The following is a 14125-nucleotide window of genomic DNA, read 5'->3' on the forward strand; positions in this document are numbered from 1 at the left end:
AGTAGGCTCCAGGCTCTGAGCTGTCAGCACAGAGCCCAACATGGGGCTCGAACTCACGAACCATGAGATCATGACCTGAACTGAGGTCGGACGCTTAACTGAGCACCCAGGTGCCCCAAAAAAGAGTGGGATGCTTAACCGAGGCACCCCACTATCAGAGTACTTCTAATCCTTTGGTTAAGTGCCTGAAAATATGAAAACATACATTAAAGTTAATACTCAAAAGTTGCAAATTACAACTTACAAATGGCAACCCCACTTCCAGGGTAGAAGGAGGGAGTGACCATTCATCTGGGGGTGATCATTATTGGCAACCCCTTTCACTCCCATGAGTTTTTCTAGTTCAGACAATAGAGTGCACAGTCACCTTTCATGGTGGTGGCGACAGGCCGAGAGTGCCCCACGAAGGCCTCGGGCACCCTGCAACGGTCCAAGGTGGTGGGGGGCGGCCTGCCCACCCCCAATGCAGCACTCAGCCCCTCTATGGCCAGGGAATCTTTTGCACCTAATCATATTGTGACCAAGCCCCCCCTTCTGGTACTTTGTGTCTCAGCTGAGGAAGACGAAAAAGTCTTCAGGCGCAACTGTCTGCTGCAGACAGGGGTGCAAGAAATGCCCCTTGTGGGGGAAGAGCTTCAGAGCCTGGCTGCGCTATGACTCCAGCAACGGCACCCACGGCACGTACCCGAAGTATGGGGACCGACCACTGCAGGCTCTGGCACCCAGTGCTGTCCTGACATAGGCACTGGCACAGCGCTCACTTGATCCAGATCATGAAGGTGAGGACTGCAGCCAGCAAGGGCAGCCCACTGGCAGCCAGGCAGTTCCAGGACTCCAAGATCAAGTTCCCACTGTCCCATCTGGTCCTGTGGCCCCAGGGAGAGCCACACTTCACCACCAAAAGGCCCAACATTTTCTTTCAGATGCAAAGCTTCCCTGTCCCCAAGTTGGCCCAAATAAATTCCTTGGGAAACCTCCCTCTGCCCCCCTCAAATAATAATAATAGTAATAGTAATAGTAATAGTAATAATAATAATAATAATAATAATAAAGTGCACAGCTATCCTAATGAGAGGGCTCTAGCTACCCAGACCCCATGTCCTTATTTTTATTGTGGTGGATAAAGCCCATGTTTACAGGATATAGCAAATTGATAACCTAGGAAGAGTAAACAAATATTTCAGGGTATTCCTGGCAATTTGTTGATATGAGAACAATTTTCACCGATTTTTTCCTTTTATTCACATCTTTATTTCAAAATGTTCGTTCTGTTTAATTTTTTTTTTTTTTTTTAAGTAGGCTTCATGCCCAGTGTGGAGCCCAACGAGCTCGAACTCACCATCCTGAGATCAAGACATGAGCTGAGATTAACAGTCAGACCCTCAACCGACTGAACCACCCAGGCGCCCCTATGGTAGTTCTATTTTTAAGTTTTTGAGGACCCACGATACTAGTTTCCACAGGGGCTGAACCATCTACATTCCCACTAACAGTATGCCAGGGTTCCAGTTTCTCTACATTTTCACCAACTCTTGTAATCTTCTATTTTATTAATAGTATCCATCCTAATAGATGTGAGTGGTATCTTATTGTGCTTTTGATTTACATTTCCCTAACAATTACTGATGTTTAGCATCTTTTCATATGCTCATTATCCATTTGTATATCTTCTTTGGAGAAATGTCTGAGAGATGCCCCAAGAAACTCTCATTTAGTAATACAGTAAAACCTTGGTTTGCGAGCATAATTCGTTCCAGAAACATGCTTGTGATCCAAAGCACTTCTATATCAAAGCAAATTTGAAGAACCATTGGCTCAGTTATGATCATGTGACATTCGACCTCACATACTACTTGTATTGCAAGACACAGCTTTTTTATCAAGTTAAAATTTATTAGAAATGTTTGCTTATCTTGCGGAACACTTGCAGAACAAGTTACTCGCAATCCAAGGTTTTACTGGACTAGGAAGGAATAGAAAGAATGTTTCCATCAAGAAATCTTGAAGTTGGAAAGTAGTTGGAAAGGTACCATTTTATAAACCTCAGATGTCCGTTGCTATTGGTTGTCCAGATTCTTGGAGACGTTTTGATACGCATGAAGTCTTTCATAAAGATATTATGTTATTACTGTTCTCATTCATTTCAGTTCAAAAACCTTTACAGAGTGTCTACTACACAGTAGTGCCATGGATACTTTAGAGTTAATACAAAACACACACAACATATTTTAACTCCTTTGATCCAACACTTACCAGCTAGACTCAGGGTCACTAGTTTTGGATCTATATTTTTTTGAATGACTTTAAAAAGCTGCAGATCTCTTCCGATCTTTCCTGCCAGATCTTCCTTCTCTGAACGAGGAAGTACACACACCCTTAAGTAATCTTGATATCCGGGTTGGGCCTCTCAATTTTCCCAGGCCTCACCCAGATGAAAAACACACCCATCTGAAAATCTAGTTCCTTTAAAATTCTTGATAAAGTTTTGGAGAGACTTCTTATACAGGGCTCTCATTTTTGTTTCTATACAGAATAGCTCATTCAGAAAAAAACTCCTTTCTGGTTGCAACTTATTGAACCATATACGAAAATCTCAACAAGTCCTTAGAACACGAACAGTGCCTGTGCTGCCTGCCCCTCCTTGCCTCCCCTCTCCCAACCCACGCCCAAGGAACCAAAGCAAGAAGCAGGGACCACGTTCCAAGGCAAGCTGATGGCCCTCAACTACCACAACCCTGCTGGCTTCAACTGAAAAACTGAAACAGAATTTAGAAACCTTATTGTTTGACTTGAAGACCAGAAAATCAAACACCACAAGATTGAAGGCAGAGGTAGTTTAAGAAACATCCACAGCAGTGACTGGTCCAAGTCCTTTGAAAAGTATCTCAGACATGTTAACTGTCCTTTCAAGATTCAAGATCAACAAGAAGTAATTGACTGGCTTCTTGGTTTAGCCGTTAGACTTGAGTATGGAGACAATGCTGAAAAATACAAGGGCTTGCTACCTGATAATACAAAAAATGCTGACAGTGTAGAGGCACCGATCAATTTGGATGTAAATAATCCTGATCTTAAGGCTGGTGTAATGGCTTTGGCTAACTTTCTTCAGATTCAGCATCTTAATGGTTACCTGGTAATGCTTAAGGCAACTCACATTTTGGTCCAGGAGCACCTGAGCAGGATGCAGTTGCTAAAGCAAATCAAACAAAAGAGGGTTTGCCTGTTACTTTAGATAAATATATTCTTGGTTTTGACACTGGAGATGCAGTTGTTAATGAAGTGCTCAAAATCTGTAATTGCTGCACACAGAAGAGCTCAGAGACCTACAGGCAAAAATTAATGAAGCCATAGTAGCTGTGCAGGCAATTACTGTTGATCCAAAGACAGACCACAGACAGTTGGAAGATGTACATCTTAGGATTTCAGCTTCTCACTGACAAGTATAGTTGGGAACCATGTACACTCTAGCATGTGTTTGGAAATCAACTGTCATATTTTTGAGGGAAGAATCCCAGAAAATTGACTATGTTCTAGAGATTTACCTTCGCTTTTGCTTTAATAAAGTTCAGCAAAGTGGGGGGGGGGGGAATGAACAGCTATCCACAGGATTTTCTACATTGGTATCCATCTTTCTCAGATAATCAAGGTCTCTGCTCTCTAATATGCTCCATCCATTTTTGTGTCCCAAATCTGAGCCTAAACCAAAATCCCGAAGGAGCCATTGCATGTGAAAATATTTTAAACTCTGGCCTGTCTTAAGAACAATGCGCAAGCTCCAGGGTTGAGAAGCCAGTAGGACTAATCTAGGCTCATGGTCTCCCAGGGTGTTAATACTGGAAAGGTCCCTGAAGATTATCCAGTCAAATCACCCTACTGTTACATAAGGAAACTGACACCCAGAAAGGGGAGACATTTTCTCAATGCTATAAAAAGTCATCATATCTCCAGACAGCATAGGGCTCATTTGATGCCACACTTCCTTTTCTCCACTAATGTTCATTTTCTGAGATACTTCTTGATGTTTATTTTCCTATTTGTTGAACATGAAAATAATCATATTACTGCAAATCCTTGAAATATGTTTGAACATCTTCAACAAAAGGCTCTGTATTAATAAAACTCAGGAAAAAGTTTTGGTAGAACTAGGATCAAGTGGCCAACTTCTAGACAAAGTGTTTCTGGGCATCACTGAATGACTCTTCAGAATTGAGAACAATACCCTGTCTAGAGGAGGAAAACCAGTAAGCTCCTTTTCTTCAGGTCATGCTCCCAGTTTACAAATCTGCTCCCCCTACCCCATGTATGGTCTAGCACTTTGTTTTGTGTTAAGTAGGATTAAGTTGGGGCGCCTGGGTGGCGCAGTCGGTTAAGCGTCCGACTTCAGCCAGGTCACGATCTCACGGTCCGTGAGTTCGAGCCCCGCGTCGGGCTCTGGGCTGATGGCTCAGAGCCTGGAGCCTGTTTCCGATTCTGTGTCTCCCTCTCTCTCTGCCCCTCCCCCGTTCATGCTCTGTCTCTCTCTGTCCCAAAAATAAATAAACGTTGAAAAAAAAAATTTAAAAAAATAAAATAAAAAAAAAAAAAAAAAAAGTAGGATTAAGTTGTTTTGGACTGATACTTTGACATCAATACAAATACATCTACATCTACAGAACGACAAAAAAGTGACTTTCATGTAGAGTTTAAGGTAAAAATTTAGTCATAAGTGACTGAGACAAACATAAGGCCAGATACACTCTAGGAGAAGAGTGTTGGCTCAGGTATGGCCTGAAATTATTGCCTCAGCACATCTGGATCATCTAGGTGACTAACAGTACAGTCCATTATTTCAGAGAGGTTATAAAAATCTATGGGCCTCACATCATGTGTAATGTGGGTGAGGTGGCAAATGTGTAAGAGTTTTTGCTTCTGCATTTCCTGATTTATAGACAGGAAAGGTAGGGGCACCTGGGTGGCTTAGTCAGTTGAGCGTTGAGCCTCTGACTTTGGCTCAGGTCGTGATCTCACAGTTTGTGGGTTAGGGCTCCGCACTGAGGGTGCTGAGCCTGCTTAGGATTCTCTCTCCCTCTCTCTGCCCCTCCCCCACTTGTGTGCACAAGGTCCCTCTGTCTCAAAATAAAGAAAACTTTAAAAAAATTTTAAGAAATAGGAGAGGTGGATGGGGTGTGTGTAATACATATTATGCCTATTAGTGAATCTGTATGCACTTGTATTGGTCTCTTGAGCAAAGAGAAGTGGCCAAAAGCTAATCTCATATACTGAAAATGGAGCCCATTCAAAATTTTGTTCAGGTCCTCAAACAATCAATGAAACCATTTTCCTTTTCCGATAAACAGATCAGGTTGTCCTGTATCAAGTTGTACGGACCCATAAGTTCATTAAAAATAGGGTCATTTTCTCTGATGCAAAGATTCATGGTTTGGGGATAGTTAAAAGGAAACTCTGAAATCCTATATTCAGTGTGGCATTTAAGACTCAGGAGCCACATTGTAGAAGAGAGCACTGCCCTGGTTCAATGAAACAGTTGACAGACCAACAGACATTTGCTTGGAGCATTTTAAACCAAGCCCAATAGTCATTGTATTTTATTTAAACAGTATCTTTGTGTTTGTACATACAAATATACTATCATACAACTGTCCGTAAAACTGTATGTAGTCCAAAAGGCTGGGGAGAAAGGAAAAGATCACAAAACAAGGCTTAGGGACGGCTGCTCCCTTCTAAGTGTAAAGCAGGCTGAGGAGATGGGAGGACATCTGTGGCGCTCCCGACAGTTCAGTTCACAGTTCAGCAGCCAAGTGCGGAAGTGGAGGGAAGTTTTGATGTATAAAGTACTCACAGAGGCGTATATGGACACAACCAGAAGATGCTAGATGGAAGCAGTAATGGATACTTCTAGCATGAGGGCCGGAGAGGGTCAGTGATAAGCTAGGGCAGAGATGAATAAAGTCGAGTTTCTTCATAATTTGAGGCACAAGACTGGAGAGAAAGGAATCGTAGGAAACAGCCCCGTTGGAAGAATTGGGGGTGTGATAGCAGAGACATGTTAAGGGGCATTAAGGACAGTAAAAGAAGGAAGGAGAGTTGGAGTGATGATTATTGAGTACTACCACTGGAAGAGGGTCTTGCAAGGATAATAAAGGGAGAAGGGTGTAAAGTAGGGGTCAGGAATTGCAGGGGTAAACTATGGGAAAAGACTGCGCAGACGTCAGCAGCAAAGAAAAAGAGAAGGAATGGGGTTGGGGCGTGGCCCAGAAAGGGAATGGCTCAATAGCGGGCTACGGGGTGAAAAGGAGAAGGGTGGGGAAGAGCCTGGCTGACAGCTGCTCTCAAATGGCGCCTACAGGGTTAAAAATCGGGGCGGCCAGACTAGGAAGAACTCGGTTTCCAGGGTAACGGCTCCGACAGTTCCGGCAGCGCTGGCTCGTACCATTGCGCGAGCGCGCGCGGGGGGAGCGCGGCGGGAGTGAGGGAGGGGACGCGCGAAGGAGCAGTCGGGCAGAGGGGTCCGGCCCGGACTCTACCAAACGCGCGGCCCGCCTGCTCGCTCCGGGCCCGGCGCCGAGCCGCGCTCCGGCCGCGCCGGCCGCGGCGTCCTCCGTGCCCGGGCCGGCAGCTCCCAACTGGCCGCGGACGGCGGGGGGGAGAAGGAACGTGCGCCCGGTGGCCCGGATTGGCCTCCAGGTCCCCCCGCCTGGGCGGCGGAGTGCGGGCGGCCCGGGCTGGGAGGTTTGAAAAGCGGGCGAGAGACAAAGGCAGCAGGAAGCCTCCTCGGCGCCCGGAGCCCGTGCTCGCAGCCCCCGGGGCCCCCCGGCCCGGAGCAGCAGCGGCGGCGGCCGGCGGCGGCAGTGGCAGGAGGCAGAGGATGCGGCAGGGGGCGTGGGAGCGGCGGCGGAGCGGGCGGAGCGGCGCGGCCCGAGCGCGGCGTGGTTAGACCCGAGGCGGCGGAGGCGGCGGAGGCGGCGGCCCGGCCGGGCTCGGGAGTGAGTGAGAGGGCGCCTTCCCCGCCCGGGATGTGAGGACCGAGCGGAGCCCGGGGCGGGGGGAGGGAAGGGAAGGGAGGCGAAGCCGGCAGGAAGGAAGGAAGGACGGACGGACCAGGAGGAGGAGCGGCTGCGGCGGCCGGAGCCGGAAGGCGGGGAGGAGCCGTCCGTTGGGCCCGAGGCGGCGGCGGCAGCGGCCGGGGCGAACCGCTCTTGTCGCCTCTCGGGGCAGGAGCGGCGGGGCCCGCGCCTCCTCCCCCCGGCGCCGCGGAGGGGGGAGGAGGAAGATGGAGACCCACATCTCGTGCTTGTTCCCCGAGCTGCTGGCCATGATCTTCGGCTACCTGGACGTCCGGGATAAGGGGCGCGCGGCGCAGGTGTGCACGGCCTGGCGGGACGCCGCCTACCACAAGTCGGTGTGGCGGGGGGTGGAGGCCAAGCTGCACCTGCGCCGGGCCAACCCGTCGCTGTTCCCCAGCCTGCAGGCCCGGGGTATCCGCCGTGTGCAGATCCTGAGCCTCCGCCGCAGCCTCAGCTACGTGATCCAGGGCATGGCCAACATCGAGAGCCTCAACCTAAGCGGCTGCTACAACCTCACTGACAACGGGCTGGGCCACGCGTTTGTGCAGGAGATCGGCTCCCTGCGTGCCCTGAACCTGAGTCTCTGCAAGCAGATCACCGACAGCAGCCTGGGCCGCATAGCCCAGTACCTCAAGGGCCTGGAGGTGCTGGAGCTGGGGGGTTGCAGCAACATCACCAATACCGGCCTCCTGCTCATCGCCTGGGGCCTGCAGCGCCTCAAGAGCCTTAATCTCCGCAGCTGCCGCCACCTCTCGGACGTGGGCATAGGGCACCTGGCCGGCATGACGCGCAGCGCCGCCGAGGGCTGCCTGGGCCTGGAGCAGCTTACGCTGCAGGACTGCCAGAAGCTGACTGACCTTTCTCTAAAGCACATCTCCCGGGGGCTGACGGGCCTGAGGCTCCTCAACCTCAGTTTCTGCGGGGGCATCTCGGACGCGGGCCTCCTGCACCTGTCGCACATGGGCAGCCTACGCAGCCTTAACCTGCGCTCCTGCGACAACATCAGTGACACTGGCATCATGCATCTGGCCATGGGCAGCCTTCGCCTCTCGGGGCTGGATGTGTCATTCTGTGACAAGGTGGGGGACCAGAGTCTGGCTTACATAGCTCAGGGCCTGGACGGCCTCAAGTCCCTGTCCCTCTGCTCCTGCCACATCAGCGACGATGGCATCAACCGCATGGTGCGGCAGATGCATGGGCTGCGCACGCTCAACATCGGACAGTGTGTGCGCATCACAGACAAGGGCCTGGAGCTGATCGCGGAGCACCTGAGCCAGCTCACTGGCATAGACCTGTATGGCTGCACCCGAATCACCAAGCGCGGTCTGGAGCGCATCACGCAGCTGCCCTGCCTCAAGGTACTCAACCTAGGACTCTGGCAGATGACGGACAGTGAGAAGGTCAGGTGAGGGCAGCAGCACCTGCTCCCCTTGTCCCACCCTGTTCATCCTCCGGTCACCACCACACCTCCCTCCCCCCCCCCCCCAACACTTGACATGCACACTTACACATAGATCATTGTAGTGGATGAGATGGGGGCAGTGACACGAAGCCTCAGGCTCATTTTCTCCCTCCTCCAGCACCTCGGCCCACTATGCACCCATTCTCATTGCATCTGGGGTTCCTCTGCTACCCCTACCTTAACTCCCCTCTCTTTTTCCCTGAGGATAGAGAGATTGAATCAGCTACTTACCCACCCACTCCTCTCGGCAGGGGGATGGAGGACTGTTTGAGCTACTGTATCCCCCACTGCTTTGCATTTGGAAATGGGGGAGGGGGTGGGGAGTGACTAGTCCTTAAAACCCTGGGGAGTTGAGGAAAATGTCTGCCTTTACTTAAGCTTTCATTTGAATACTGTGATCTGGTTTTTATTTTGAAATGTATAAAGAGCAAACCCAACTACCACGGCCTTTTCACCCTTCTTCCTTCCACTTTGTAACTAATCCCAGGTTCTTCTCCTCCCTTCTCCTACAGTGCTCTGCTATTCATGTTCATTTCCTTTTTATTGTCTTTCTTTTTCTTGTTTTCATTTTTTAGAGAAATTCGAAATCACGGTCCTTTTTTTTTCTGCTGAATATAGTCTATATATTATATATATATAAATTATATATATATACATATATATATGTCTGGCTACCTCGTTTTAGTTTACTTTTTTCTCTGAAGCCCTGGAATTCTACAAGAGAGATATTTTGAGACTGAAACATTTTTGTGCCTAGACTGGAAAGATGCCCATTGGGTTTGTACGTCCATTTTGTTTTGGCTTCTTCCCAAACCCCATCCATCCAGTGTGTCCACTTCCACATTCTGGCTAGAATTTTTTCTCCCCGTCCATTGGGATTTGAGGGCCCAATGGTGTCCATAAACCTTGACTTAATTTATAGCACAAATGTGTGGAAGAAATGAGAGTTGAACTTTTGTTTGTTTGCTTGAGACGCAGATTGTGTCTTGAAAATGATTATTATATATGCAAATTCTGCCCTACCCTCACCCTCTTCCAAGTTTCCCCACAAAAAGGTCACACAGTGAGACTTCCTGTTGGAAGCAGAGGGGCAGAGTTGGCCTACGGAGCCCCTGGGGCTGTAACGTGAAGGGGAGGAGACTGAAACTCCTGTCTCATCTCTGTTCTGTTAATAAAATGGGAGTTTGTGGGTTTTACAAAAATCTGTTTCTAAATGGAGGAATAGATGGCTTTCTTTATTTTGGTGGGGGTTGGGACTCGTGGCTTTAAAAAAAAAATTGCTTTTGAGTAGGATGTATATTTCTGTTGGAGTTTTTGTTTGTTTGTTTATTTTTTTAGAATCCTCCACAGCAACCTGCGAGACCATGGAGTTAAAGAAACCCAGAGACCTTTATCAATTAATTGTACTGTTTGTGAATTTGTATAAATAATAACAAAGATCCTCTTAAAACGTTTATATTCTTACAGTAAAAGGTTAAACTGATATTTATATAATAAAAGAGGAAATATGAAGTATGTTTTTGAAAAAAAAAAAACAAAAACAAAAAAACCTTGTATCTGTGAATTATTTTGAAGGCAGTGTGTGTTTGGGCCCACGCCAAAGTAGGAGGTGCTGTTTGTGTACTCTAAGAGGAAATAAGGTATAGGGTTTGGTGCATCCTATGTGGTGTGAGTAAGCTCACGGTTAAACATTTATTCTGTATAAGGTTTACCACTGACACCTAAATGTTTTGTTTCTAGAAATGTGACTGGACTGGAGATTGGTATAATTCTTGGTTTTAAACTGTCAACAACATGGAAATTTTAAAAAGCTGAACAAAATGGAACTTTTTAAAAACGAGATCTGTAAGAGTCACGGTTTCCCCAGGGTGGAAATGAGATCGAGGGGTCCTGTTGAAAAATGGCTCATGGGATGTGGAAGTGGGGGAGAAAGAGGGGTTTCTTTCCACTCTGAGTGGGTGTGGGGAGGATGTGAAATGGTGAAGGGTGGAGGGAACTGAAGCCATTGTTCAGAAAGTTAAAAGAGCGCTGTCCTTGCTGGCTCTCTCTCTTGCTCACTCATGCATGCTGAATCTCACAGTGTGAGTGAGGGTCCTAGTGGAGAGGAGGAAGGCAGTTCAGCCCCTCTTTTTAACATTCTCCTCCAGGCCTGGCTGTATTTAAGCACTTTCCTGGGGGATGGGGAGGTTGGCCAGGAGTTCTTGCACATTTGCATTTTAAGCACTTCCAGCTCTGAAGCTGGCCACTCGATCCACTGTGGTGAGGGTTCTTAGAATTCTTCAGGGCAGATAAATGAATACCAACAATTCTAGCGAAGAGTTCCCTTTGGTAGACATTAACTAAATAATCGACACCCTGTGGAAGTGGAAGGGTATAAGCGCTCAAACAGTGGAGCAGTGCATATTCCTGGTTTCACATAGGTCTTTCTCATTGTTTCTGAGATTTTTTTTAAACCAAAAATACTGATCCCAGCAAGAGCTAGTAAGAGTGGTATAAAACTTTCCTGCAAAGACACCTCTTTCCAGGAAGAGAGCTAGAACCCAAGTTTCTCTCGGGGTAAGGTTGTTTTGTAAAATTTCCAAGCTTTCTGCTGGAGCCTATCACAAAAGCTGCATTGTTCCTTTTTGGAGAGCTATCACAATTGGGTCTAATTGAGCCTGACACTAGATCCATCTTCCTTTTCTTTGGGGAAGGTGTGGATCTCTTTCTTCCCTCTTAGGTTGCAAGTGCTTATGGCCTGGGGCGGTGGGGGGGGGGTGATGTGTGAACCCTAATAAGAAGTCTGGACTTGGAATTAGGGTCAGCTTTCTGATTTGGCACTATAATGCGTGAAGGTTCCATAAGCTCTAAGTTCTTAGAGGATCTTTCTTTCTCCCAGACTGCATGACTGTACAGATTCAGTCCATCAAAATTTGAGCACCTCCTAAGTCTTAGACTCTGTGCTCACATTCTTCATTTTAATACACAGTCCTACCAACTAACAGGAAGTTTTCCACTTTTCTGTTTGGTTTTGTTTTTTACTTGCAAGGCTAAATAAATATAAGCCTGATTAAAGGTCGGTGAATGAATGTTTGAAAGTTAAGATCATGGGCCTACTGTCCTCATGCTGAACTGGGTATGCTTAATATATCTGGAGTGTCTCTGGAAACGATGAATAAACCATTTACTTTCATCAGTCAAGGTTAACTGTTTATCTCTCAACCTTCATGGGTAGAAAGAAATGAGTATGTGTTGAGAACCTATGGTATGCTTTGCATGGTACCTGAATATTTCTGCTTTTAGTCTTCAAAGCAACCTGTTGAAACAGGTATCCTTATTTCCAGATAAGGCATACTACTTGCCTTAAGTCACCCAGCCACTAATTGAGGGGAACCAGGACTCAAACCAAGTCCAGTTCCAAAGTCCAGCTCCCTTCCGTACCTAAGAAGGTTTAGTTACTAATCGTACCTTGGTTTCCAGTAAGGTGACCTCACAGAAATGAGTGGCAACTGATTGATCACAGTGTGGACAAGCTCATGCCACAGGGCACTACTTAAAGGGAATATGGATCTGATCTCCGCCATACCTACAGGAATTAGAAGCACTAAAGAAAATAAGATGTTTTGTGGGCGCTACAAAAGTTAAAAAGCACTTCAGGGCAACTTTTAGAATAACAGGAAAACCTGGTTCAGGTATTTGCTGAAACTTCAGAAGTGAAAAACCAAAATAGGACCTTAGTGTAAACTTTATCATCTAGAAGTAATAAACCTCATAGAAACTGGGTAGTGGTGAGGACAGGGCTCCACATACCTTTCTTTTCTGAGCCTCATTGGGCAATAGCCCTTGAAGTCTGTCTGGAAAAGATTATCAGTGCAACCTCACTGGGGTCCAGACAGTTTCTGCAGCCCCATAAGGACCATGCTAGGCCTCTAGCTAGAAGTGCTGGGCATTGTTGCATGATGCTCCCTGCTGTGGACTCCCTCCTGTGGGATTCCTCAGTCCTAAAGTGGGGGAGCCCCCCCTGCCCCACACCTGATTTACCCCACATTTGGCAACAGAGACAGGGATGCTTGCCTAACTTACAGCCTGTCTTTAAATAGTTTAGAAAATTCAAACTGATCATATTCTTTCCTGATTCAAATCAACAAAGATCTGAAAAAGCAAATGTTTCTTTTATTGGAGTTTCCTTTTAAAGGTAAGGACTTTTCTCTTTAAAAAGGACACTTGATATGGAAACTGAAGTATGGCCTGTTCCCTAAATCCTGGTGCTTTCCTGCAGCAGTTACTAGATAGATGCTGGTCTCAGAATTAGTAAAACCTTTTTTACTTTTGACTTAGAAAATGTGAACTCAAGTTTTCAAAGGGGAAAGGTATGGCCCCCAGAGACCACTGTGTTTTCAAGGAATAAGAACCTCTTGATTAAAAGATCAGATTTGTAAAACAAAACCAAGACCTCATGCAGCCTCTGACAACCGTCTTTTGCCAGTCCCCTGAAAGGGGGAGCCCCTGGCCTCTGCTCTCAGCTGCCCTGCTGGAGAAAGGGAGGCTACAGTAAGTCATGTATCAGTCGCCCTCTCTGGTGTCCTTCTCTTCCCTGCATCTCACATCACTCCCTTTTAAGTTCATTCTATCCACTTAGTAGAGGGCAAGACCTAAACTCTGTATGCCTCTGAACTCCTATGGAGGCAGGGGTGAGGCTTTCTGATGAGATAATGTGGAGCACAGGATTAGAAACTGGAAAGCTATGGTCAAACACAGGCCTATGCTTGGGTCACATATCTTGTTTTTGTTCCAATATGATGTAGCAAGTTAAAATATTTTGAAAAGTGGTATCAAACAGATAAGACATTCATATTTGGGTCACTGGCAACTACTAGTTTAGAACTTAGCAAAGGTAAGTGCACAGCTGGAAAGAGCATGTACTTTCAGGTCTTGCATAGAAAACAAGTATTTCTAGACAATGGTAAATTTAAATGTCCACAAATGATCAGTTTCAGTCTTTTCCTCTTTTCCAGGGATTGCTCTGATTTTGCCTGGTGGAGTTGCCTGTACCAACCCAGAACATTTGGTACTATGTAAAGTCAAGTCTTCCGGTTAAGGTGGAAGAGAAAGTAAGCTTGAGATCTTAACTGTGCAGCACTAGTGTGGGGGTATGTTGAGCATCCCCACAAATAAAACAGAAGTGGAATTCCTCTGCTTGCTGTTTGTTAACCCAGAAAATTGCACATTCTTTTCTTAAAAAAAGACTTCTGTTTTTATTATCTCATTGTGCTTAGACTATAATTGTGTAAAACACAAATGCCACATATCCTTGTAAGTTCACTTTTATTTGTGATGGTGGAAAATAGTGTCAGTTGCAAAGAAAAGAATGAGGTCTTCTGCAGCAGCAAAGAAACTTAAGGGGGGACAGTGTTAGGGATGTGAATGCAACCTGCTGGAAGAATTTAGTCATGACACAGTGTTCACTTTCTGTCTCAAATGTTTGTTTTCACAAATCTGGTTGATACTGCACACTTAATTTTATAAATGGGGAGAGAGGCTTGACAAAGGTAAGGTTTTGCCACGGTGATATGAGGAGTACTTATCAGAACCGACTGCTGCAGACTTGACTGACCACCTC

At 46.6% G+C, this 14125-nt stretch overlaps 2 protein-coding genes and 1 pseudogene across 2 annotated transcripts in view; 2 read left to right on the top strand and 1 right to left on the bottom strand.

The window, feature by feature from the left end:
- The window catches only part of WNT5B (Wnt family member 5B), a 106258-nt gene that overhangs the window by 42164 nt on the left and 49969 nt on the right, over nucleotides 1-14125 (bottom strand). The gene's annotated exons all lie outside the window — the stretch shown is intronic.
- Nucleotides 774-7019, top strand: LOC123590991 (annotated as a pseudogene).
- FBXL14 (F-box and leucine rich repeat protein 14) lies at nucleotides 6419-11701 on the top strand. Its single transcript, XM_045464540.1, has one exon. It carries the CDS (start codon nucleotides 7271-7273, stop codon nucleotides 8471-8473), a length of 1203 nt encoding a protein of 400 aa, XP_045320496.1. The 5' UTR covers nucleotides 6419-7270; the 3' UTR covers nucleotides 8474-11701.

The sequence above is a fragment of the Leopardus geoffroyi genome, chromosome B4, assembly GCF_018350155.1.
Source record: "Leopardus geoffroyi isolate Oge1 chromosome B4, O.geoffroyi_Oge1_pat1.0, whole genome shotgun sequence".
NCBI lineage: Eukaryota > Metazoa > Chordata > Mammalia > Carnivora > Felidae > Leopardus > Leopardus geoffroyi.